At 43.3% G+C, this 27,771-nt stretch overlaps 1 protein-coding gene across 11 annotated transcripts in view; it reads right to left on the bottom strand.

Annotated features, from left to right (window-relative positions):
• The window catches only part of EPHA5 (EPH receptor A5), a 381,695-nt gene extending 372,742 nt beyond the window's left edge, over positions 1-8,953 (bottom strand). For 10 of the 11 annotated variants that reach the window (XR_008309586.1, XM_053260106.1, XM_053260107.1 and 7 more), the window contains exon 1: positions 8,474-8,953. Coding sequence is in view for 9 of the 11 variants with exons in the window: in XM_053260106.1 (XP_053116081.1) it covers positions 8,474-8,585 (112 nt within the window). In the remaining 2 variants the exon portion in view is untranslated. The remainder of the gene's footprint in view (positions 1-8,473) is intronic. The other variant, XM_053260112.1, reaches the window with a different exon arrangement.
• Between the last annotated feature and the right edge of the window lie 18,818 nt (positions 8,954-27,771).

Genomic DNA, 27,771 nt, shown 5'->3' with positions numbered 1-27,771 from the left:
GAGGGGGCAAATGAGCGGACGGGCAAGTGAGTGAGCAGGCAAGTGAGCAAGCAGTTCTTCCACACTCGCACCACCCTATCAGTGGTGCCCCTTGCCACCCATCCTTCTGCACTCCACCCATCTATGGGTGGGGATTCTCTTTCTTCCCAGGGATCTACGGACTGCACCGCCTCCCTTGAGAAGAAGCGGCCGTATCTCTCCACAAAGCTCACCCTGTCATGCCATCCTGCAACACCCTGCGGTCATGCCTATCCCCCTACCAAAGGACCCAAGGTTTCACTGTCCATACATCTCATCTCATCTCTCAGGCACAGGTGCCCATTGGGCAGGCTAACACAAATAAGGGGGGCTGTTTTCCAAGAAGCTGGACCCAGCATCTTTCCTCAAAGGGGAAATCCACATGGATTACAGTGTTTCAGAGTGTGTGCAGACAGCAGTGCCTGAAGCCAAACATCTGCATGGCTGCTGCCTTGAGCTCCTGAGCCTTTTGTGCCTAAATGTCACCCACAGGCAAGGAACACTCTTTGCTTTGTGCACTGGTCCTGCTACCTCTGGGAGGAGAGTGCCGGTGGGTCCCCGCTAATCGAAGCCATTCTCCCCATGGCAGCTGCTCTCTCCTTTGATGCTGCCGCCCTGCTGCAGGCTTTTTCTCACCATATAGCAAACAAGCATGCACTCCCTCCCCCCACCACAGGCACCAGGACAGGAAGGAGAGAGCAGTAGCCCCATCACCTGTGCAGTTTAGGAACTGGCAGAGCCCAGAGCGGCGTACTACACACTCAAGTTCCTCCTCACAACAACCCTGTGAAGTAGGTCAGGCTGAGAAAGAAGTGACTGGCCCAGAGTCAGCCAGCAAGTCTCATGGCTGAATGAGGATTTGAACTCGGGTCTCCCCAGTCCTAGTCTAGCACCCTAACCACTACGCCATGCTGCAGGCAAGGGCAGCTGCAGGCAAGGGCAGGGACACTCCTGCTCTTGTCCAATGACTTGCAGGGGACAGGGAGGAGCACAAAAATCCCCATTCAGCCATGATACTTGTGGGTGACTCTGGGCCAGTCACTTCACTCTCAGCCTGACCTACTTCACAGGGTTGTTGTGAGGAGTAACTTGAGTATGTAGTACACTGCTCTGGGCTCCTTGGAGAAAGAGCGGGATATTCCATATTATTAATTCTTCAAGACGGGCCATGACCCCTGTGGGGCGGCTGGAAAGCAGTTTGAAAGTTGGATCGGGGTGCCATGAAGCAGCAGGGAGCTCGGAGGCTGGGGGTGGCTTTGGGAGCTGGACAGTTGGCTCTGGGGGTTGCGGGCGGCAGGCAGTTGGCTGAGCTGCTCTGTGAAGTGGCAGGGAGCAGGGAGCTCGGAGGCTGTCAGGCGGGCAGGTGACAGTCCCTGGCAGTGGCAGTGGGAAGCAAGGACTGCAAGACAGAGAATGAAAGATGGGGGCGGCGAGAGAGAGCGAGAGAGTTGCGGGGGGCGGCGAGAGAGAGCGAGAGAGTTGTGGGGGGCAGCGAGAGAGAGCTAGAGAGTTGCGGGGGTGGGATGCCGCAGGCTCAGTGCAAGACTGCACAGATGCTCTGTGCAGGGTCAGCTAAGCTGGATGAACCAATGGTCTGACTCAATGGAAGGCAGCTTCCTATGTTCATATTTTCCCTTGGGCTCATTTGGAAGGTGCCTGCCACTTTAAGGAAGCTCAGTGCTGTTTGCTGGACAGGCTTTCCCCAAGCAAACTTCTGCTTGCTTTGCAGCCCACTCTGGTATGCAGGCTCTATGGTAGCTCTGAATAGGCAGCCTTCCGCAGCGTTCCGTGGCTTCACACAGGTACTGGGAGAGGGCAGGCAACTTCCCCTGCTTGCTATACCTGGTTTTAGAAGAGGGGCTGGGAACTGGGTGACCCTCTTTTGACAGAGCCCTGTTTGAGAGCTGACCGAGGCTTCAAACAGGAGTGCTAACCCCACCTTCAGACCTCAAGCTCTGTTTTTGCTGGTCATGAGAATAGCTTCAATGAATACTGCTCTCAGCAGTGCCATCATTTTACATTTTACATGTCCCATCTCTTAAGGGAAAGACATGGGAAATGTGAGATGTTGCTACGGATGATGGAAGGTGGTTGTGGATGCTTCTATCACCTGGTAAGCCAGAATCCAATGGGAAACTTACTTGGTGGCAATTAAGTAGCAGAAGCAGACACTCCAGGGGCATAGGGTTGAGACAATGCAGAGTCCACCCAGCCAGAACCTGTTTATCATTCATATCTTAACAATTTTATATCCATGTTATATCAAAGGTTCTCAACATTCCTTGTAAACTATGCATCATACAGGTTAAACAGCACACTAAAATCACAACACAGATTATAAGCAGTTATTAGCTAATCCACACATCAAAAATATCACTACTGATTCACTCACATTAACAGGCAGAGTGAATCCTACAACATCCACTGTATCCAAAACTAAATCTTCTATGTTCACTGAAAAGGTAACACGGATATACAATTCTTCTACGCCACAACTCCAAAATTCTAAATATCAGCTCTCTTTAAAAAAAAAATCCTAGCACCCTTACAAAGCCAAATGGTTAATTATTTTTGCCAGGTAATGAAATGTAATTAGGAAAAATCAAAAGTCTGTTAGACTTTTTAAGCAGACAAAAGTCTGTTTAGACGCTCACAAGCAAGATCCTTGAGCAAGACTCATTCGTTTCAATGGGATGAAGTTAAGAACGTGCCAACTCACTTAAATTAATAGGATAAAGATGTACAGGTACATGACTTTGGTGACACAGGGCCTGTGATTTTTCTTTTAAATGATACTTTAAAAAAAAGAAAGAAGAGGATTTAAGCTTTTCCACCAGCCTGGAAGAACCAGCTCCTTTGAGTTGCTCAAGTCTTCCTCCATTCTACTCAGCATGCTGGAATGAGTACAACTACACTTTGGAAAACTGAACTGTTGACAATGGGCAAAAGCCCACAGAAAAAGGATGTTAGTGACCGTTGTTCTGATGAATGAAGCCTGATTCTCTAAAGGGTGAATCATTTTCATAGACAGAGCCATTCAGCCATAATTTGCCAAGCCACCCTGCTGTGTAAAGCACTTGTCAAATAATGCTTGTTTACAAATAAACCTTCAAATGGTACCAAGTAGCCATTAGCGAATAAACCCAGGTTCACCTCTAAACCTTATTCAGCAGCGGACCATCCACTTTACACTTATTAAAAGGGCAAGAATAGAGACTGAAGAGAGCAAGCAGACAGGCAGAGACTACACACCAATCCAGGTTCTGCTTGTCTACTGTGAGCATTTATCAGCCTTCCCCTGCCTGCCACTAAATTTCACTGTATGAAATAATCTGCTCAGAGCCACACAGTCAGTCATTCCTGCAGGGCCTATGTTGACTTTGTAGAATGTGACTAGGATTAATATCATGTCACACTATTAATTAAATACTAGGATGGCATAACTAAAAAGGCTTCACATAGTCTAAAAGGGTGTCCATACACTGGGTCCCAATGAATGATTCAGCAGAATCATCTATTAGCAGCTCTGAGTGCTTTGCAAAGATGAAACTTCCAGTTCATACGAGGTTTATTGATTTAAAATATTCACACCCTGCCCCTCCAGTACACTACTGCTCAGAGTGGCTCACAACATTAATTTAAAAATACAGTGTAAAATAAGACTAATATTTTTGTTGTAAACTGCCCAGAGACTTGTGTTTTGGATGGTATATGTATGTTATAAATAAATAAATAAATAAATAAACATTAAAAGACCAGGCTTAAACCACATTTCTAAAAATAGTTTCAAATTAAAACTTACTCTAAAAGCTAAAAACTGAGAATTATAAAAACTAAAGAATATACCAGATATCGATGAAATATTAAAACACCTCTTTAAAAAGATGTGGATCACAATGAAGAGAGAGAAACTCCAGTTTATTGTACATACAGTATACAGCTCTGAGTAATAAGGGAATTTTTCACTGGGTGATTTTAGGTAACACAGTTCTCCCTATTTCATCATGGTTCATCATGTTGGCAGAAGCATAAATAGACACCCATGTCATGTTGTTGACATGACGTAGAGCAAAATCAGGATGCCAGTCAAATACTAGTCTCTACCAGGGTATAAACACAATCAGTTTTGAACTATCTGTTCCACTTCACGAGTTCCACTTTCTGAGGAGGTCAACTTTTAAAATATAACCTTGTGTAGATAAATACACCTCACTGCCAGCTTGGAATCTCTGCTTGACTATAGATCAGTTCAGACATAGTGCCAAAACATAGTTAAGGAGGTTTTAAGTATGGTTTAACATTATGTCTGCACTGACAAACCATGATTTGTGACCATCCCGCAACTTAGAATCAAAAGCTATGATGTGCTCTTATACTGTGGTATGATGTCTGAATTGGACAGGTATGGTTACAGCATTGTTCCACTTGCTCTGGTTTCTCAACTATGGTTAGCACAAACCATGGTTGGTATGGAATCTGAATTGAGACTGTGGCTACATTCGCATGTAATGTAGAACTGTGGGTCCAATGGACCTATGGTTTCACACCCAAGACCCCACCCCCGCTCTCCTGTCCAAATTTGAATGTAATGAAGAGCAGGCTCTTTGAGGTCAGGGAGATTGCAGAGAGGAGGAGGAGAAGGCGGTGTGGGCTTCCTTCTTACATGAAGGACAGCCTGCACAGCCAATCACAGCAGGAGTGAAGAGCTTCCTCCCTCAGCTCAATTTCCAGAAGCCAAGCCTGCAGTCCCGCATTCGCATGTAATGCGGGCTGCAGCTAACCTCAGTTTGGAGCGGAGAAACTCACTACGACCCTATGGTTCAAACTGGAATTTGGAAATTGAAACCTTGGGTCGCTCTCCATGCAGAACATGGGGTGTCCTGCATTTGGACATACAGGTGTGGCAACCTCTGGCCCCTTCAACTCTGGTTTTGTGTGAATGGGGCATGTTTCTCTGTTCATCTTCTTGAACCGTTTTTTGGAACCATAGGAGGTTTGGGTAAGGAACATCTACTCTGAAAAATGGCCAGCTATCTCCATACACCCATAGAAGGGATTCTAACAGACTTGTATACATTGAGGTCATTCACACAAACAAAAACTGTGTACTGTCTGGGTTTTGGAGCTGTGTGCGCTCTCAATTTTCGGTTATGTGGAAGCAAGATAAGAGGAAAACCTGAGTAGAAGTGATTGTGTGGAAGTAATGTAGGAGGAAAAGCTACCCAGGTTTTCCTCCTACCTTGCTTCCACACAACCAAAAACTGGGAGCAGAAACAGCTCCCAAACCCGGGTAGAACAACGTTTCTGATTCATTAGTTTTTTAGCATGGCACTCTCCTCAAAGCATAGGCTTGAAATCTTTGTTTTAACATTACTTCACCTTCCACTACAGATATAAAATGCTATTTAATTCAAGACTTTGGATATCAAGTCATACAAAAGAATAATTCTAACATCATACAATCTATCCTGGGCTTCATAAACATCTTTTTTGAAAAACTAGGAAGACTGTCAACCATACTGAAAACCTCACAAGGTCTTAATTATAGTTGACAGGCCTCTCATTAAATAAAAATTTGACAGGCCTCTCATTAAATAAAAATTAAACAAAAATCCTAATACCCAAAATAGATGATATGATATCTTCATGGGTATGTATTTACATACTGGCTTTAAATTAACGGAACTTCAACAATCATCAGACAAAAATATCCAGTTTTTATACTGCAATTTTTTTCAGTAACAATTGTTTCAGTCTTTCCCACCCACCCAGCCCCATCAGATCTCACTATATGTGTAACCCGGGTTATTTTTTAAAATCTAATTTAATTTAATTTTTTTAAAAATTGATGACTAACGTCAGTCATCTCAGAAACTGAAAAGTTTCAGAAAGAGGTACGGATTTTCATCACTCCTGAATGGCAGGATTGGTTGGGTTCTCTCGCCAAAGCCTTACACACACAGGTAACTTGTAAGCACTTCTTTTCAATGCTTACATGCTAAAATGCAAACCTAAGACAACACATCTGCTCTCTAAATAAGACATTTTGTAGTTAGTTTTCTTCAAAATAGAAATGGAGCACAACACTGTTTTCAAGCCATTCCCCTATCTTTCACCAAAATCACAAGCAAGAACTAGAGGCATTTCCAGTATAGGCAGAAGATTTGTGGGGAGGACAAGGAGGTAGAGAGACTTTCAGCTGACCAGGGCTGGGAGCACAACCTGTTACTGAGTGTATGGCCCCTATGTAAAAGGTAAAGTGTGTCGCCGTGGTACAGTCTAAAGAAAATCCCCGGCCATTAAAATCAATCCAGAGGTATGCATTACACCCAGCTCAGCAAGAGAGATGAACAGACAGGCAACCTCCTAACTGCATATGAGGCTTCCCTGGGACCCACATTTTAAAAAGCATCTCTGTGCCCTTTCCTAAAATATCAAAAAGACACAAAATCAAAATAAAGTACTTCTCAGCACCATAGTTAACCTTTTTTTAAGTGTGACCATAGTTAACCTTTTTAAAAGTGTGACACAGCCAAACCAAGAACCAGCAAAGTGTAATGGTTAGAGTGTTGGACTAGAGTTCAAATCCCTGTTTAATCTTAAAACTCCCTGGGTGACTCTGGGCTTACCTCTCAGTCTAACCTACCTCACAGGGTTGTTGTGAGGATAAACAAATGAAGACACATCTCTTCAGCCAAGCTTTTTAGCTATCTAATAGTTCTATGGGCTGCTATTTTAATTTGAACTTTTTATAAGTTTTAATTGTTTTGAAAGTTCTTGGTGTGTTTTATTGTTGTAAACCTCCTAGAGACTTCGGAATCGGTAGTGGGTGGTATACAATTATGTTAAATAAATAAATAAATAAATAAAATATAAACCACGTACACCCTACTAGGCTCTTCGGAGGAAGAGCAGAATATAAATGTATTTATAAACAAATCCAGACAGGACACAGAGTTAGACAAGCTATTCTACAGACCACAGAAGCCAAGGAAAGCTCATCACCCTGCTGTGGTTATCACGATCATGGAGGCAAACTGAAGCTGGAGAAGAAGATAAAGTAATTGGTTTCTTGAGACCATCAGCTGTTGCAAAGGAGGCACATGGCTGCTAACATGGGCCCTGTGCCACATTCTCAAGACACCCCCCCTTTCCCTTTATACTGCACATTATACCACCCCCATAGGAATAGAATCCCCTCTTCACCGACGTGCTTGCACAGAAAGAGGGGGTCCACCCTTTTACCTCTAAGTTTTGCCACCTTTCTTTAACTGGCCCTGTTTCAGTGCTATAGTTTTAACACTTGTAGAGGGGTAGCCGTGTTTATTTTTTGCTACCACAGATAGGAGCCTTGTGGCACCTTTGAGACTAAGAAGTTTACTGTAGCATAAGCTTTTGTAGTGGAATGTAGTCCATGAAAGCTTATGCTACAATAAATGTGTTGAGCATTAAGGTGCCACCAGACTCCATTAGTTTTCAGAACAATCTAATATATAGAAATTAAGCAGGTGAAGTTGTTGGAAATAAAGTGACAGAGAAAAGTTGCAGCCTGTCATGAAACACCAGAAGCCAAGCAAGGTACACAACAAGGTGACAAACCCATCTACCACCCTGGCTGCCAGGAGAGCAAGATGGTAAAAGAATGTTAGAGGGTAACCAATCCAGAAGAAAAGCTTTCCAAACAGAAAGCCTGGCTCTAGGGTGGGAGCTGCTAGTACAATGATCTTAGGGGGATCAGCAGCGGGATCTGTTGTCTTGTTTTTATGCTTGTTTTTAGCTTGATGTTTTTATTGCCTTTGTATTGTATGTTTTAACTTTTGTAAACCGCCTTGGGGTTTTCTTTTAACGAAAGGTGGTATTAAAATGTAAAAATAAATAAAAATAAATAAATAAATAGGAAAAGGGCAAAGCTTAATTTGTGTCAGGGCTCTGTGGCAGCACCTGTCATCAATGCCAGAGCACAGCCTGGAACACACAATGCAAACAGTGCTAAATGAGCAGGTGCAGAGTGCATTCAGCTCACCACTGAGTATATGCAGAAAGCCCCCACACATCAGGGATTTAGGAGAAGGGCTCCCTGAACAGACAGACAGTATCCTTTCCTGACCCACTTGAGACCGGACACCTTCCCTCTCCGCCCGCCTCCGAAATTAAGCACTGGAGAAGGACACAGCGAACACTGGGCTACCCTTGGCAGCAGAGCCGGCAACCAGCTCTTTCTGCCCCCGAATCTGGAAAGATTCGTCCCTCTTGCCACCGCCGCCTTCGAATCCTTCACTCGGGCAGCCAGCAAGAGGCGGCCGGGCTGAGGCTAATGCCCAGGATCGAGGGCGACTGTGGCGGCGAGAGAAAGATGGGGCGGGCATCTCCCGCCTGCTTGCCGCAAACACACACACACACACAAGCGCCTCCTTGCCCCTGAGCCCCCTGTCCCGCTTTAGCCGCGCGCTCTCACCTTCGCTCCCTGCCGCGCCGCTCAGTCCGCTTCGGAGCGCTCCGCCGGGCATGAGCAGCAGCGGCAACAGCACCACCAGAGGCAGCGAAGGCAGGCGACAGACGCCAAGCATCCTCGCTCTCGCCGCTCGGCACGCTCCGCTTGGGATCCTCTCCGTGAAGCCGCGGCTGCTGCTCCTCCAATTGCCTTGCCTAGGTTATCCTGCCCGGGTCCCGGAGGAGACGCTGCGGGTCCTCCCTGGCGCACAAGGCTGGCTCTGCTGCAGCTGTTCACCTTCCGTCCCGGCGATGGAAGCTGCTGCTGTTGCTGCTACCCCCACGCTGCCCAGAGCCCCTTTAGCGACAGGAACAGAGCCGGGGACGCTGCTACTGTGGTGGGGCCAGCGATTCTCCTCCAACAGCACCCCCACGAGCCTTACGGAGTCCCGCTGCGGTCACCAACTACCACCACCTCCTCCTCCGTCTTGCCGCCGCGCGCAGGCACCAGCCATGCTGGGAGGAGCTGGAGAGCCTAAACTACGCCCCTGTCTCCGCCCATCTGCACCCCACCCGCCTACGAACAATCATCTGTAAGAATGGAAATGAGAGAAATATCTCCCCTCCCCTCCTCAGGGGGTCAGTGTGTCGCTCTGAAAGGGACTGAATAGTGCATACTTCTTGATCTCAAAAATTAAGATGTATCGTCATCGTTAATCATCATCATGCACTTTATATAGTGCTTTAGAGTGCTCAAATCACTTCACAATTCATTCTAAAGCCACTATGATATGAATGTGATAAAGCAGATATACATCCTATAAATAAATAATCTTTTCAACAACCCTATAAGATAGATTGGTACAGTTATCATCCTCAACTGGCAGACAAGGCGCTGAGGCTAAGAAAGAGTAGCTTAACCAAAACTATCTTGTGAGTTCTTGGCAGAGGCAAGATTCAAGCAAGGGCCTTTCTGGTCCATCAGTGGTGCCTCTAGAAAGTGCCTGGGGGTCAGAGCTGCAACTAGGTAATTTTGGAGCCTTGACCTAAAGGACTTTGGGGCTGCCACCCACCGCTGCAAGTTAAGCATCACCCCCCCCACACACACTTTCACACACACACACACACACACACACACACAGAGTATTTTTAGCAGGTGGGTTCTTGAGGGTTAGCAACTGAACTCACAAGAATGTAAGAATATTAAGAAGTTATATTTATGCAAATATGCATTAGCAGAAACATTTCAAAGCGAAATTTAACATATGCCCATCCCACATATTTCTTTCCCCACTCCTCCTGTCTCTAAATCAGAGGTCACGATCGGCCACTCAGCCCAGCACAGACCAACTAAAATCAATTAACAGTTAAAATCAAAAACTGTATAAACAACAAAAAAACCCATTAACAATTATAATATTTAAAACAGTTTTTAAAACCCTGGAGACCCAGGTACAGTTTAAAAACTATTTAAAAACCCTGGAAGACCAGGCCAAACAGATAGGTTTTAAAGGCTCTCCTGAAGGCCAATAATGAACTCAGATTATGGATTTCTGCCGGGAGTGCATTCTACAGCCTAGGAGCGGTTACAGAGAAGGCCCTCCTCTGAGTTGCCATCAGACGTGCCAGTGATAACTGAAGATGGACCTCCTCAAATGACCTTAATGTGCGGTGGAGATCGTGCAGAAGAAGGTGCTTTCTAAGGTAACCTGGACTTAAGCCATTCAGGGCTTTAAAGGTGATAACCAGCACTTTGTATTTTGCCTGGAAACATATCGGCAGCCAGTGCAACTGTTTCAAAACAGGTATAATATGGTCTCTCCGAGTTGCACCAGAGACCAGCCTTGCTGCTGCATTTTGAACTAACTGAAGTTTCCGAACTACGTACAAAGGCAGCCCCACATAGAGCGCATTGCAATGTTGGAAGTTTTGTTTTCAAACCCTTGTTCTCTAGCCTGGAATTTCCCTTTTTTACAGATATTGCACACATTCATATTATAATTGAGCTATCCACCTTGACCTTAAGAACTACCCACTACAACCCCCCTCTTTCTTGGCTAATCACTGCCAGTTTAGATCCTATAAGTTTATATGTGAAGCCTGTCCCAATGTACAGTGCTCACTCCGCTAAACTCATCTAAGGGGAGGAGTAAGTTAGCGGGTTACCCACTTTGGAAAAACTGTGCTTGCCTGAGAGCCCGGTGGTTCTCACGTTCTGCAAAAATTGGGCTAAGCTCCCTTAGCCCGATTTTGGCTGATCATGAGAATAGCTTCACTGTCTCAGACTCTAACTGTATGTGATGCTAAATGTGTCACTTTTGATTCTGTTTCAGTTTTTCTTTTTTTAGTCTTAGTCTAAAATAAGAGCCAGAGGGTGACCGCCATCAACATCTGTACTGCAATGGGCAGTGAGGGGGCACTTAACTCTTTCCATCCAAGCTGCAGTGCCAAGGAAAATCCTGTCTCCTCCAGGCCAAGCTACATGCTACATACCATAAGCCCCAACTATATACTATAAGGCCCAGCATTGCTGCCTATGGAAGAGTCCCTCCTGGGTCTCGTTGCCCCTGGGTGGTGGGGTGTGTGATTCTCATTAGAACTGCAGCATGGATGGAGAGCAAGCAAATGGAGTTGAGAAGTGTGCCAGGAAAAGGAAAGAACAGGGTTTGAGAGGAGCTCTGTTGCTCTGGGAAAGCTCTTAAATCTCAAACATAACTGAATTCTTGGATCAACATGAAGGTTTCATTTGCCTTCAAATGGATGTGTGTGAAATGTTACTGAATGAACAGTTTTCTTCCCTTTCCCCTGGTGAACATTTTACCCCACTATACAAGTACCAGGGAAAGAATGCCCTTCACACACACACACACACACACACACACACACACACACACTTACTTACTTACTTACACACGTCAGGGCAATGTGATGGAAAAGTGAGTTAATTTAACACCATTTTCCTCCTGGCCAAAAAATTCTTCATTCGTTATTTGTCTCTTTGTTTATAATACTTCATAGTCCTGATTAAGTGTGCTCTAGTCCATGAAAGCATAAGCCAATGGTTCCCAACTGGTGGTCCGTGAGGGTACTGCAAGTGGTCTGTGGAGTGGAAAAATAATAATAAGCTTTGTGGTTGCCAGGAGACAGCACTGACTCAACAGCACACTTTACCTTTACTAATAATATAATTCTGTGTACCTCTTACGTATCATATTTGATGTTATATTATATTCACAATGTAATCCACTATGTTTCTGAGTGAGCATAATAAATTAGAAATAGCTGTGTTTTTAATACTACTTGATATATAAGTTGGACTCCCATCAGCTGTAGGCTAATGGCCATGTTCAGACATAATATATTTGCACCTGAGAGAGTGCCTTCTTTGCTCATTGAGGTCATCTGGAGAGGTCCATCTCCAGTTACCACCAGTACGTCTGGTGGCAACTTGGAACCAGGCCTTTTCTGTAGCTGCTCCTGGTCTATGGAATGCACGCCCAACAGATATCCACAGTTTAGGCTTGCTGTCAGCCTTTAAGAGAGCCCTGAAATTTATTTGTTTGGCTTGGCCTTCCAAGGCTTGTAAAGTGTTGTGTTTTTAAAAGGTATTTTAATTGGTTTTAAATGGTTTTTATTGTTTTTGTATTGTTTTACTATTGTTTTTAGCTCTATGTTTTGAATTGTGTGTTTTTATGTCTTTTTAAAAGTTGTTGTACACCACCCAGAGCCTCTGGTTGGGGAGGTTTATAAATGTAACAAACAAACAAACAAATAAAGCCAGACCATAGGTAAACGTGCCAGAGATTTGAGTTTCTGATAGTCCAAGTGCACGAAGCTGTGGTTCTGTCACCCAACAGCAGTTCCGTTTTCACTCCCAAACCTGAGTTTGAAACATAAGTTTCTAGTGAGTTTCGCTGCTGAAACCTGAGATTCAGAGGCACCACTGTGTCATCCAAATACTTCCACTGCTATAACCTGAATTTTGTGTGGAAGCTCCTCCTGCAACCATAGAAAGGCTGGCTCAGAGCAGCCCAGAAATGCGTCAGTTCTAGGGCAGCCACGATTCTCGTTGGCTGCTTCTCGGAGCTGATGCTCTGCCCTCCACGGTCTCCTTTCTCCTCCTGCAGCTGCTTGGAAACAGGGGTGCTGTTTCACTAGAGTCCATGCATTTAAAAGGACAGAACCACATTGGAGAAAGCCTGCTTTCCCCTGCATGTTTTGGACCTCACATTTTCCCCTGGAAGAAAAGGATGGTAGAAAAAGATGCAGACAGCAGGAGAGATCTCTGACAATTCATTGCCAAGGAGCTTTGCACACAAATACATCAAGCTCTACTAACACAAATAATTGAATGCATTCCTGAACACACTCATCTCTATCTCCCTCAGTTCCCCCATTATTCCATTCTAAGAACGAGGGCTTCTGCATGGCTCTATTTTAATGTGTAAGGTTTCTGTGCGCACCTTTGACCCACCTGTATTCCACAAAGCTTGTTCTAGGGGCTGTGGGATTTCAAGGTTCGAGAGACTTTATCATCAGTACGCTATGGTGTTGATGTGCTATGGGGCCATAGTCCAAGGAGTCATTCTGATGTGCCTGTGCACTCTTTGGTGATCAAGACTTGGGAGGGATGGCAAGTTGATGCCAGGAGCCACAAGGAGACATTCCAGGGATGTCTTTTGTTGGTTTGATGGAGGAAGCAGATTTCAAGAATTAGAAAGACTGTCAGGTCCTGGCAAGCAAGGGCAATTTCTTCCAACCTGTCCAAAAAACAAGTCTATCTATCAGGGGAGAGTTCAGAAGGGAAGAGGGGAAAGAGTGGAGGGGGGAGTTTGATTGGTGAGCAGCAGCATTCAAGGAGCCATTGGGGCTATTCTTACGATCACAAAAATCGAGCTAGGAAAATCCTAGCCCGATTTTTGTGATCCTAAAACCACTGGGCTCGCAGCCGAGCTCGGTGGTTCTGGAGCAGCTAACCCACTCCTGTAGCCCGCCCCTTAGCCCAGGTTTGTGGAGCAAGCACTTTGCAAACCCGGGCTATCTGCTTGCAAGTAGACCCCTGGCCGGGAGGCTTAAAAGCAGCCTCCTGGCTCGGGGGTCTCCCCAGTATGCCCTGCATGCTTGCATAGGGCATACTGGGGCTTCTGGGGGCCGCGCGGCCTCTGAGCTCCCCAGCCCCCGCCGGCTCCATTGTGTGGGCAGCTGATCCAGCCGCCCAGGGCTCCCTGCCCTTTCGTTAGTGGGGAGAGCGGGCTTAGCCCGCTTTTCCTGCTCAACGCCCTAAACCGGGTCTCACTGATCATGAGACCCATCCATTGTTTTCCTTTCTTGTCGCTTTGGCCATAAAGTTTTATATTAACACCTCAAAGTGGGAATTTAGTGGGCTGGGGGCAGGGGGTGGGGTCACAACTAGATTGTTTCCCCACAAGAGTCACATGTGCCAAGCCTTTGGAAGAGTGATACAGTGGCACGTATGTGAAATAGCAGCCTCTCCAACAACCGGCAAGGCTGACCATGAATCTTTCTGCACTGTCGCTTATTGGTGCACTTGGTGCAATTTCCTTCTTCACAGCTGTGTGTACAAACAATGCCTGTAGTCAAACTGATATGGTAACTGAAACCCATCAAAAGGGTATGATGTAACCTTTTAAATGGTCAGGAGGGCTGGGGTGAACTCAACACTTTGGGAGGATGTGGTTGATAAGCACACACCTGCACACTACTGGCTTTGCATGCATGCAGCAGATGTCCCCACCCCATCCCTCTTCATTTTCCCCTTCCAGCAGGCCTACCATCCCTTTTAACCTGGAGAGCAGAGCCAATTACCCTCATAATCTCACCTTATTACTCTAGAATGCCAGGTCAAATCCAAAATAGGTCTGGGATCATCCCTGACTTGATTATAGATGAAGGAGCCAACCTGTTATGCATTACAGAGACCTGGTTGAGAGAGGCTAGTTGTCTAGTTTGGACCCAGCTTCTCCCGGTGGGTTACTCTATGGTGGAGCAGGTGAGAGGATGTGGGCAGGGAGCTGGCATAGCTGTGGTCTACAAGAATACCATCTCCCTTACAAGGATCCCTGTCAGGGAATTGACCTATATTGAATGTGTGTACCTAAGCCTAGGGACCAAGGATGGACTAGAACTTCTGTTGGTGTACTGATCACCCCATGGCCAACAGAGACGCTAACTGAGCTGATGGATCTGGTTGTGGAGTTGGCACTGGAGTTGAGCAGGTTGTTTTTGGTGGGGGACTTCAAAGTTCATTTCAGGACCGGGTTGTCAGGAGCAGCTCAGGAGTTCATAGCACACATGATGAATCTGGGCCTAGCCCAAGTGGTATATGGACAAACCATTGTTGATGGAACTGCCTCAAGGGGGACTGGTCAGCACCTCCAGTTTGGGTGAACGTATGGAATTTAGCTCAAAAGGGGAGAGAGTTCCAAGCAGTTTTAATTTGTGCAAGTGTCTGAACTCAAAAGCCGGCTAGATAGAGAGGTTTTAATTAAATCAAAAAGAGTTCATTGGAACAAAAATAATAAAAGCCATAAGACTAAGTTACTAAGTGGTCCTAACGTAAAGGCAATACAAATATATTTACAAAAAGACTATTGTAAGGCACATTTAGCTTAAAGTTCCAGAGTATGTGAAAATTCCTATCTGGGCAAGAGAGAGATGCTAAGAGAGAAGGAAGGGGAAAGTTTGAAAAGAAGTTATAGATTGGGGTCCTGAGAGCCAGACAACCAATATACTGTACCTGTCTCTAGGCAACAGGGCTTTGAGCAGCAGGAGACTCATGTCCTTCAGGGACAGCAAGGTGGAAGGCAGGAGGGTTGCAGAGGTTAGTGAAAGGAGGGATACGCTGGAAGGTAAGCTGGCTGGAAGGGCACATGGGCTGATCCAGGTAGTGATTTCAGACTCTTTTGAGGTTGCAAGAGAGCATAGGGAAGGCTCAATAGTCCAAAGTATAGCATACAAGCAAACATGGAGGTGGTCTTCCTGGAGTCCTTGTTGCAATGGAGTCCCAAGTGAGATGGAGAGGGGAACACTTGTAACAATGGAATCCCAAGTGGATACACGAGGAAGCACACGATGGAGTCCCCAGTTAGGATGGAAAGGAAAACACACTGGGTGATGGAGTCAGGGACACTTATACCCCAAAACGTGGCTTGGAGGCATATTTTTTTGGTCATACTTTGCTGAATAGAAGAGCCTGGACGGGTTGGCATGGAATGCATTGTGTCTGATTGTCCTTCCTGGGTCGGACAGGGTGTGACTAGCCTATTGTATGCAAGGCTGATTGTAACGAAAACTAGAGTATACAGGTGCGTCAAAAAATATCCTGAGTTGGGACTGACTCTCCCAATAATTCTATCAAAAGTTTTGATAGGTGCACTTTCAAAGTTACATCACTGACTCAGCCCTTTTGTGATGGAGGTGGCTGCTGCACTTGTCATAAGAACATAAGAACATCCCTGCTGCATCAAGGCCAAGGCCTATCTAATCCAACATCCTGTTTCACACCAGATGCCACCAGATGCCACTGGAAGCCTACTGACAGGAGTTGAGGGCATGCCCTCTCTCCTGATGTTACTCCCCCGCAACTGGTACTCAGAGGCATCCTGCCTTTGAGGCTGGAGATGGCCTATAGCCCCCTGACTAGTAGCCATTGATAGACCTCTCCTCCATGAAGTTACCCAAACTTTAGCATTTTTTGCAGGATGCCTCTGAGTACCAGTTGCAGGGGAGTAACAGCAGGAGAAAGGGCATGCCCTCAACTCCTGCCTGTAGGCTTCCAGCGGCATCTGGTGGGCCACTGTGTGAACAGGATGCTGGACTAGATGGGCCTTGGGCCTGATCCAGCAGGGCTGTTCTTATGTTCCTGGGGTGTGAATAACTGGGCTTGTGCATTACCATGTAGTTTAAAAGTTCTTGCAAGGGAAGTGGTGCAAGTATTCCAAGGAAAGAGTTAAAATGACTTTGGCTTGACAAAGGTGGGCAATCAGCTGGAAAGGAATGATATCACTTGGCACACCCCCTCTAGCATTGTAGCCAGTGCCTGCTGCTTTACTAGCATGCTGACCCCTTGGGATTGGAATCCCTGCTGGTATGTTTCCCAGACTATGGGAAACGCCTATATCGGGCAGCAGCAATATGGGAAGATATAAAGGGAGGAGGCAATGGTAAACCCCTCCTGTATTCTACCAAAGACAACCACAGGATTCTGTGGTCACCAGGAGTCGACACCGACCCGACAGCACACTTTACCTTTTTATACAGTAAGAACCAAAAACTGCAGAGGTTCAGCTTTGCTGTTCTGGTTCAGCACTTAATCTGAGCTCCTATTTGCACATGACAGATGATAGACAGACCACTTTTCAGGGTTGTTGTTGTGACACTTCACCCCACTGTATGTCATCAGATCTGGTATTGAGAAGTATACTGTTTCTGTGCACAGGTTCCATTAGCTGTTGTGGTGAATAGGTTTAGCACCAGCTGTGTTCCATGAATTTCTCCAGAGCATTACTCTGTGACTTCCCACATTTTCTTTAGTTACCATTGAATTCTGACAATCAACCCTTATAAAGTTTGTGTTAAGCTGCAGAACACAATTCTTTGCACGTTTAACCAGATAATATAGATGAAGAGGTTTGAATGCCACCTCTCCCTCTGGCTCAACACACAGAGAATTAATTCAGTCATATTTCATTTCAAAAAGCAATGAAATTCATTGTTGTTGTTGTTGTTTAAAAAGCTCTTAGTTTAAGATGAGATTTAAGGTATTTGCAGTTTTTCCTTGGGCTCTAAAAGGTATGGAATTTGTAAGTGAAGGCTTCCTTCTTAACCTCTTGTTAGATATAGAGGTTGTTTGCATGCCCGGGGAGCAGGGGTAAGGCTTTTATTCCATTCACCTCCCCCCCACCTGATGACAGAGTGTTGGTGGGAGTGCTGTCCACACTCCCACATGATCCACTTTCGGAGAGCCAGGACGTGTCCCTGCCTCTGGGAATCCCACATTGCACTGCGTACTGAGCACAGAGCATTGGGGGATTCCCCCAGGAGAGGGGCACTCTAGGTGTCCATCTCTGTGTGTGGCCAGGCTTCAAACAGTCTGAGCTCACAGACGAGCATGAAGCCTGGGTTAAGAGAATGCTCACTTGCTTAACCTTGGCTTACAGCCGAGCTAAAAAGCCAGGTTAGGTAACCCCGCCAGGATAGGGCCTGATCTCAATGGTTCTCTTGCGCAGCCTAACCCAGGCTGGGCTTAGGCTGCACATTAGAACAGCGTCATAGACTTGCCTTTTGCTTTTATACTCAGTTATGAACTAGGCTCCATTCACCAATACTTTGTCTTTGTCTTTCAGCCTGACATTGAGAGAATCCATTCAAACAGAAATTAGACTAGTACTGGCTCCCCAAAACTAGCTATATACAGGTTTGTAGCTGCTTCCTTCATACAGAAAACTAAATCTTATGTAGATTTAACTAGAGGTTTATTCAGTAACAACTCCATTCTCGCCTTCTCCTTTCCCTCCGATTTCCTTTCTGACTCCTTCCCCACACTCTCTACAGGATCCCCACTGGGACAAAAGTCTAAACTAAATACAAAAGATTACTGGATAAAATACAGCACACATAAGTAATGAATTTCAACTTCGCATGTCTGTAAAACGCACAGTGCATTTCAAAATTCACAGCAAAAAATGTATTAAAGTATAGGCAGAATCGACAGGTGCAGCTTCCCCAGTTACTAGCTACAGATTAGTACACAGCAAGGCTAAGTATTAAGACATTATTGAACTCTCTGTACATTTCTCTGGTTATGTATAGAGTTCAGTAATGTCCTAGTAAGTCATATCTTAGTCTTGCTTTGTACTTTTCTGATGTCTTCATCTTTCCTTATAAAAGAATCCCTCATACCTACAGTGCCCTTCACTGCTTGCAAGATTAGTCGTCATTCCAGTGCAGTAAAGTGATTGCTTATTGCCATATAGCGTACAATACATTTGTCTACAACTTCTGAACTGGCAAAGGTAATAACATTTTGCTCGATTGTGTGGGATTACTGTTTCTGATCTGTGTAAGAGGGAAGGCAAAGAGTTCAGCAAGGTCCAAAATACTCACTCTTGGATCTATTCAAGTTTAAGTAGCAAAAAAGCAATGCATTGGAAGAGCATTCGTGGTGAATATTTTCTTTTTTTAATCTTATGTGCATAATCCAGCATTTAAGATTGAAAACGTTTAAATCTCATTCATTTTGATGAGAGAAATTTAAGCACATACTTCATGTTCACATTGAAATCAATGGGACTTAGAAATACCTAACTTTGATTAGCTCATCTTCTATCAAGGCAAATCAAACAGACACCCCTCCCTTTTTGTTCCTTATGGAAAGAAATTTGAGCCATTGGCATGCAAGGCTAGTACATGCAAGACTCAGTATTTTTAAGGAACACTTACAGGCTCATCTTTTTGAGAGGCTTTAAAGGATGTACTCTTGTTGTCTCTTGTAGTAAATTTTTAATTTGTAAATCTGGTTTTATTTAAGAGAACATCTTCTCCATTATGAGCCCCACCACCTATTGAGATCATCTGGGGAGGTCTGTCTGCAGCTGCCACCAGCTCATCTGGTGGCTACTCAAGGATGGGTCTTCTCGATTGCCACCTTGGTGCTTTGGAATGTGTTCCCTGATGAAATAAGAGTCTCCCATCTCTGACAGTTTTTAAAAGGGCTGTCAAGACACTTTCATTTACCCAAGCTTTTAATTAGATTTGTAGAATTTATCATTATTTAAAATGTTGTAAATGTTTTAACTTTGGTTTCAGTCTGTGTTGTTTTATTGTAAATGTCCCAGAAATGTGAGTTTTGGCGGTATACAAATATGCTGAATGAATGCATGGATGGATGGATGGATGGATAGGGTCTAATTTTAACAGAATTCTGTTTATTTTATATGATTGTATTTGTTTCATTGTTGTGAGCCTCTGCATATATTTTAAATAAATAAATAGGCCTCTAATTATTCATAAAAATATTTACTCAGAATGAGCTGGCAAGATATATAGGTGCTCCTGAGGAATGATTACATGTTGCCAGAAACAAAGTGGGATGCTGCCCCCTCCCAAATGGCACCCTTGACTTCTTGCCAGCTGTTGTCTGTAGGCTGTGCTCCAGCCATATTGTGTTCAAGCAGAAGTTCCTATCACATTGTGGGGTGTGTGTGTTCGTGTGTGTGTTGCTGAGGGGTGAGCTCAGTTTCTCTGTACTTTTCCTCAAACCCCAATGCAGATGCCCTCTTTGTCCCACCCACCCCCCCATATTTCAGGTGTCTAGCCACCTTTTGTTTTAATTTATTTTTCAGTTGTCATGCAAGTGCATCTGATTAAAATGGACTTTGTATTTTGCTTGCCTTGACTGATTATTTGGAATGCTTTCAATTTTGTATAATCACATTATTCCAGTATCTAAATGGAAGAATAATAGCTTTATAACTAATTGGAAGGTCACATAGATTATCTAGCCATAGATTTCCCCTTGTGTATAGATTTTTGCCCTTTATCATAATCTATTACTACAGTGCTTTGCAAACTCTTGCTGACATCCAGACTAATGTTGCACATGTTGAAAAATGCTGCACATGTGCAACAGGGGATGAACCATTTTTGCCAGTCTTCCCATCCTTTTGCAGTTCAGTGCTGATCCCAAAAATATATCTTTATATTTAGCAGGGCGAGAGCAAATAACCTTATTTAGCCCCAGCACATCATCATCATCATCATCATCATCATCATCATCATCATCATCATCATCATCGTCATCATCATCTTTTTGGGAGACAGTGTAGCCTGCAATGGGAAGGGGAGATTGATGGAAATTGTTCTCCCCTCGTGCCATGTGCAATGTTGTTTCAGCACACACAATGTTAGTTTGGGTGTCAGTCCCTGTTCCCAGGAGCCCTGAAATTCTTCAGAAGTTTATAAGGGGTTCTGTGGTGTTTTTGGATAATCCATTCCTTGATCCAGGACAGCTTTTGCATGGGGCTTGAGTTACCTGTAGGGATGTGCAAATCGGCTCGATGTCGAGCCAGTTTGATGTCGAACCTGTTCAGTTCAATGCTCCAGGGTCGAACTGAACCACCCCCTGTTCGGTCTGACCTCGGACTGAATGTTTTACACTGTAAAAAATAAAATAAAAATTAACTTTACTCCCTTGTGCACATGGCACGAGGGGAGAACAATTTTCATCAATCTCCCCTTCCCATTGCAGGCTACACTGTCTCCCAAAAAGATGATGATGATGATGATGTGCTGGGGCTAAATAAGGTCATTTGCTCTCGCCCTGCTAAATATAAATATATATTTTTGGGATCAGCACTGAACTGCAGAAGTTGCTGGAGGTGTGGGGGGAGTGTCTGCAGAGGTTCCCCCTCCCCCCACCGGCTTTACTTATGTCCCCCGCCAGCCGGTTTGGCCGGTTTTTGGCCAGTTTTTGGCCTTCTCAGCGGTGTGGTGGCAATTTTGGAGGCCAAACACCTGTGTGATTGGCCTCTGCATGGCCCAGGCCACACAGAGGCCAATCGCGCAGGCACTTGGCCGCCAAAATGGCCACTGGGCCATTAGGAGAAGGCCAAAAACTGGCCGAAAAGTGGCATAAGTAAAGCCGTGGCGGGGGGGGACCTCCATGGACACCCCCCCCCACCTCCAGCAACTCCTCAGAATGGAATAAGGTTTAAAAAATAATAATTTTTTAAAAAAGGGTAACACATTCTTGAACCAGCCCGAATACACACATACATACACACACACAATCCCCAAACGAGGCCTCTAACCCTGGTCAAGGGCCGAGGTTAAAAGTTGAGTTAGTGAGGGCAGAAGCACTGGGATTGGGAGCGATCTAGGCTCTCCACATGAGCAGCCCAACCCTAGCCTGAGTTGGGCTGCTTGTGCGAATAGCCTCTTTGTTTCAATTCCAGATTAGAGCTAAGAGATATAGTGAATGACCCTGTCTGGATAGCCTTTTGAAGTTCTGAGTTTATGAATTGTGCCTTTAATCCAAACTTTGACTTCGAATGTAGGTGTGTTTGTACAGGTTAAGTATCCCTTATCTGGACTGCTTGGAACCAGAAGTGTTCCGGATTTTGGACTTTTCTAGATTTTGGAATATTTGCATAATGAGATATCTTGGGCATGGGATCCAAGTTTAAACACAAAAGATTGCTGTATTTTTTTTTAATTTTCTCTCTCTAAGTTTCCATTCTGCTTCCTTGCTCCTACCTGCCTCCATTATGGCCCTTTTATTTGCATGCCAAGACCCCCTGAGAGTGTTTCACATATGAGTGCTGAGGGGGTCTCGGCTACCCGCCCTGCAGGCCCACTCTGGGCTGCCCGCAACACTGCCGCAGAGCCCATTTTCCCTGTAGCCCTTTTTTCTCTGGCCGGAGGGAGGCCTCTGGAGCACATGGACTGTGCTCCAGAGGCCAATCAGCTGTTCAGCGGCATCCAGGAGCAGCAAAGGCTGCAATCCTATTGCGGAGCAGGTGGGGAAGCGTGCCTCCACTTCCACTTTCCCCAGTTACCTCTGGCCGGCCACCACCAACAAAGATACCAGCATACTTGCAACTCCCACTCGCCTAAGTAAGTTTTGACTGCATGTTTAAAACCAGCAAAATTGGGAATCTGCGAGTGAGTGAGTGGTGTCCGGATTTTGGAGCATTCTGGATTTCAGATGTCCAGGTAAGGGATACTCAGCCTGTATTACATTACTTGACCTCATATTTCTAGAAATGCTTGGGTGAATGTCCTACATTAGGACAGGAATGCATTAGGTCTTAATGTAATTTCAAGCATGTTTCAGATATTGAAAATCTAAATGGATTAAGCTCCTGGTCCTCCTACACCTGCTTTTCCTTTGCTGGATTTTTTTTTAAATTGACATCTAAGCCTCATCACATCACAGTGCCTGCACTTTTCAAGAGGAAACATTAATGTCAATTTCTTCTTTTATCACCAAGAAAAAGAAGCACTTCACGCAGTCAGGTGCATTCCCAGAATCTCTTAGTGTATATTAGTTACCCTATCATATAATTTAATCTACTCTACTAATCTTTACTACTACAACATTTAGTAAGTCATGATGTCCAAGAAATCTTGCTTCAAATATTGCAATAAATGTGTATGTCGACATTCCTGAACCCTTTGAAAATGCATGTGAGACTTAGGCATGAGTAAGAGTGCTCTGGTGAAATTTCCACCTTGAAATCAGGGCTTCATTATTATGCTTGATGCCTATTAAGAAAGAGAATCATCCTTTCTGCCCTCACTCTTCTGGGTAAAGAACAGAGGGGAAAATCCCAACTTCATATATACAGTGATGGGATTGGGCTGGCAGTGACTAACCAAGAAAGGGATCTTGGGACTGCGGCGAAAGTCCCAACAATGAAAACGTTGACCCAGTGTGCAGCATCTGTGGAAAAGGTGAATTCTAAGCTAAGGATTATTAGGAAGGGGATTGAAAACAAAACTGCTAATCATAATAGGCCAGTTCAGATGATACTTTTAAATGCACAATTAGTATATCTATAGATGTATATACCCACTTGGAAGACATATCCAGACCAACAGACCAATGTGGGAAGAGTAAATGATCCTGTATCCTGGGTTCTTATGTGTTTACAATTAGAACTCAATGGTTCGGGTTAAAAACTTCACTTGGCAATCCAATCATCTTATCACATAATAGTGAATAATGCACATTTTATACTCTACATTATATCTAGTATTTAAATCCAGGGTAAAGAATGCATGTTTTTCAATTCAGATGATCATTTGTATACATGTCGAGGAATCTAATCACGTGCTGAAAGTATTGTCTGAACTAATGCCACAATACAAATCGAAGGTGCAGCCATATCTAGAATACTGTGTACAGTTCACCAGTTCTGATCACCATATCTCAAAAGGGATATTATAGAACTGGAAAAGGTGCCAAAGAAGGCAACCAAAATTATCATGACACTAGGGCACCTGCCTTACAATGAAAAGCTACAACACTCGTGGCTTTTTAGTTTAGAAAAAAAGATGACTAACGGGAGACATGATGGAGATTTATAAAATTATTTGATGTGGAGAAGATAGAGAGATGTCTTTCTCCCTCTCTTACAACACCAGAATCAGGGGTCATCTAATGAAACTGAGTGGTAGGAAATTTAGGGCAGTCAAAAGGAAGTACTTCTTGACACCACACATAGGAACATAGGAAGCAGCCATATACCGAGTCAGACCGTTGGTCCATCTAGCTCAGTATTGTCTACACAGATTGGCAGTGGCTTCTCCAAGGTTTTATTTATTTATTTATTTATTTTTGCATTTATATACCGCCTTTCGTTAAAAAGATAACCCCAAGGCGGTTGCAGGCAGGAGTTTCTCTCAGCCCTATCTTGGTGATGCCAGGGAGGGAACATGGAACCTTCTGCATGTAAGTATGCAGATGCTCTTCCCAGAGCAGCCCCATCCCCTAAGGGGAATCTCTTACAGTCTTCACACATGTAGTATCTCATTCAAATGCAAACCAGGGCAGACCCAGCTTAACAAAGGGGACAATTCATGCTTACTACCACAAGACCAGCTCTCCTGATCTTGTAGTCTCCTATAATTAGACTATGGAATTTGTTACCACAGGATGTGGTGATGGCTGTCAGCTTGAATTATTTTAAGGATCAATGGCTACTAGTCTTAATAGCTATATGTTACCTCCAGGTTCATAGGCAGTTTGCTGCTGACTACCAGCTGCAGGGAAGCAAGAGCAGGAGAGGAGGCAGGCCTCCATCTCCTGCTTGTGGGCTTCCCAGAGACATCTGGTGGGCCAAGGTGGTAAACAGGAGACCAGACTAGATCAGACCTGATTCCGCAAGGCTCTTCTTATGTTCTTAGAACACTCAACAACAGTGTGGTCACTGTCACAGTAAGTGGGGCAAACATTTCCCCCAAGTTCATAGGGTTGTTCTGAAAAGCTGCTAAAAAGGGGGCCTCTGTCTGCAGTCTGCACACAGGTTGGCGAAGCTGAGGGAGTCATTGCAGCCCTAGTGTGGATATCAATCTGGAAGACAAGAACTGCAGTTGGAACACATTTTGTTCCAATATCTCATTGTTTAATGGAGGCATTCTCTTACTACAAATGAAGAGACAGAATTTTGAACAGGTGAGTTGTTTTTAAATTAAATTTTTATTAATTTTAACAATAATAATATTAACATTTACAACAAATAAACAAATATGGACTTCCCGCTCACACCTCCTCATGAATCATCAACTATAGAATTACCCCTTGCTATGATAATAATTCAAAACATAAATTTAAACCTTACAAACACGATTTTAATCTACCCCACCTGCAATTATTACTAAATTTCAAACCCTGTTGTAAAATCAATAATAGGAAAATAGTTCTTTAGATACAACAAGAATGGTTTCCAAATCTTCTTTAAAACATTCTAAATTTTGGTCTCTTATCAATATTGTAAATTTTGCCATCTCCGCATATTCCAAATTTTTTATCAGCCAATCTTCTTTTGAGGGTTACTCTTCCATTTATTGGAATTACTCTTCCATTTCTGTGCATATATTATTCTGGCCGCCGTGGAAGTGTACATAAAAAAATGTTAAATTAGCTGAAGAAAATACTCCTTGTGTTATTTCCAGCAGGAAGGATTCTGGCTTCTTAGGAAATGTCATTTTAAATATTTTCTTTAACTCATTATATATCATGTCCCAATAGGCCTTAGCCTTCCTACAGGTCCACCACATATGAAAAAAGGTTCCTTCAGAGTGTCCACATTTCCAGCATTTGTTTGAAACATTTTTATACATTAGTGCCAGGTTTTTTGGTGTCAAATACCACCTAGACATCATTTTATAGTAATTTTCTTTTAAAGCATAACATGCAGTAAACTTCAAATCAGTTTTCCATAATTTTTCCCTGGCTGCCATTTCTATATTGCACCCCACATCTTGAGCCCACTTTACCATAGTTGTTTTAACCACTTCGTCTCTTGTTTCCCTCTAACAGCAAGAGCTTATACATTTTAGAAACTAATTTTTCATCATTTTCACATAGCTCCTTCTCAAATCTCGACATCTGATCCTCAAATCCAACTTTAAGATCCTTCTTATATACTTCATTTAACTGATGGTACTGAAACCAATCTCTAACCAAATTTTGTACTTCAGTTAAACTTTTTAGCTTACAGTCCTTTTCTTGAAAATATAACAAATCCCTATAAGTACCCGATTGCAATTGCATATTTACTTCTTTACGTGTTAAAGCTTCGATTGGAGATACCCATAACGGAATTTTAGGTTCCAGCCATTTTTTATATTTTAGCCACACCCTCATTAGACTCCTTCTTACATAGTGATTCAGAAAATCTTTATGTATTTTACTTTTTTCATACCACAAATATGAGTGCCATCCAAACCTTCTATCAAATCCTTCCAAATCAAGTATTCTAGGATTTCTTAATGTTATCCATTCTTTTAACCACGTCAAACAAACAGCATCAAAATACAGCCTTAAGTCTGGTAGGGTAAGACCACCTCTTTCCTTTGCATCTGTTAAATTCTTAAAATTAATTCTTGGTCTTTTCCCTTGCCAAACAAACTTAGTTATGTCCTTCTGCCATTGTTTAAAACAAGTTAAAGTATTAATTATAGGTATAGTCTGAAAAAGAAATAACATTTTAGGCAAGACATTCATTTTGACCACTGAAATTCTTCCCATTAAAGACAAATTCATATTGGACCATCTTTGTAGATCAGTTTTCACTGTATTCCATATTTTAATATAATTATTTGAGAACAACAAATAATTATTATTTGTCAGACAAACCCCCAGATATTTAATTTTTTTCTCCACTTTCAGCTCACTTATTTCAAAGAATCTAACCTTAGATTTCTGATCCATATTTTTAGTCAAAACCTTCATTTTAGCCTTATTTATGTAGAACCCAGCCAATTGGCCAAATTGTTGTATTTTTTCCAAGAGTCTTCCAATCTTGTCCATTGGATTTTCTAAAAAGAACACAACATCATCTGCAAAGGCTCTTAATTTATAGTCTTGTTTCCCAATTTTGGGGCCTTGTAATTGATCATCTTCTCTAATATTTCTACAAAGCACTTCTAAGATTAATATAAAAAGCAATGGGGAAAGTGGACATCCTTGTCTAGTCCCTTTTTGTATTTTACAATTATCTGATAATTCCCCATTTACAATAATCTTAGCATATTGCTCCAAATAAATTGTCTTAATTGCCCTAATAAAATTATTGCCAATGCCCATTGCATCCAGTAATCTCCACATAAATTGCCAGGAAACGTTATCAAAAGCTTTCTCTGCATCCAAAAAAATCATCACCATCTTTTTATCATTATGTTTTTCATAATACTCCAATACATTCAGAACTGTTCTCACATTATCTCTCAATTGACTCTTTGGCAAGAAGCCAGCCTGGTCCTCATGAATAAAAAGTCTTAATATGACCTTCATTCTTCTTGCCAAAATGGCGGCAAAAAGTTTGTAATCATTATTTAATAGTGAGATTGGCCTGTAATTTTTGACTTGCGTTAAATCCTGATCCGGTTTTGGGATTACTGCAATATTTGCATACTTCCAAGAATCCAGCATAATCCCTTTTTGCAAAATGTCATTCATAGTCCATTGCAAAGGCTGTGAAATTTGATCTTTAAATGATTTGTAATACAAAGCTGACAATCCATCAGGTCCTGGGGCCTTATTGGCCTTGCTTTGATTTATTGCTTCTGTTACTTCCATCATTGTTATTGGAGCATTCATAATTTCTATATGTTCCTTAGAGAGTTTTGGAATATTTTTGGTCCTGAGAAATTGCTCAGTTTTTATATCTTCTACTATTTTGCCTTTATATAATTCTGAATAGTATTTTAAAAATTCTTTTATTTCCTTACCATCATAGGAAAGCCCGTTTTTTGCAAGTATTTTAGATATATAGTTATTTTTTTTCTCAGATCTAATTTTCCAAGCCAACAACTTGCTTGGTTTATTTGCGAACTCAAATGACCTTTGCTTAGCATACTTTAAGTTCCGTTCAACTTCATTTGCTACTAACATAGAAAGTTGTTGTTGTAACATTTTGATAGCTTGAGTAATTGTCTTCTTCTCTTTAGCCCATAATAATTCTCTTTTGAAGATCTGCATCAGTAATGTCTCTTTTTTCAATCCTCTTTGCTTTTTAAAATATGCATTTTGCTGTATGAAGAAACCTCTCATAACCGCTTTACCTGCATCCCAGA

This window comes from Hemicordylus capensis, chromosome 6, assembly GCF_027244095.1.
Source record: "Hemicordylus capensis ecotype Gifberg chromosome 6, rHemCap1.1.pri, whole genome shotgun sequence".
Lineage (NCBI taxonomy): Eukaryota > Metazoa > Chordata > Lepidosauria > Squamata > Cordylidae > Hemicordylus > Hemicordylus capensis.
Note: the sequence above shows the minus strand (reverse complement) of the source record. Positions and strands in the feature narration are given on the sequence as shown.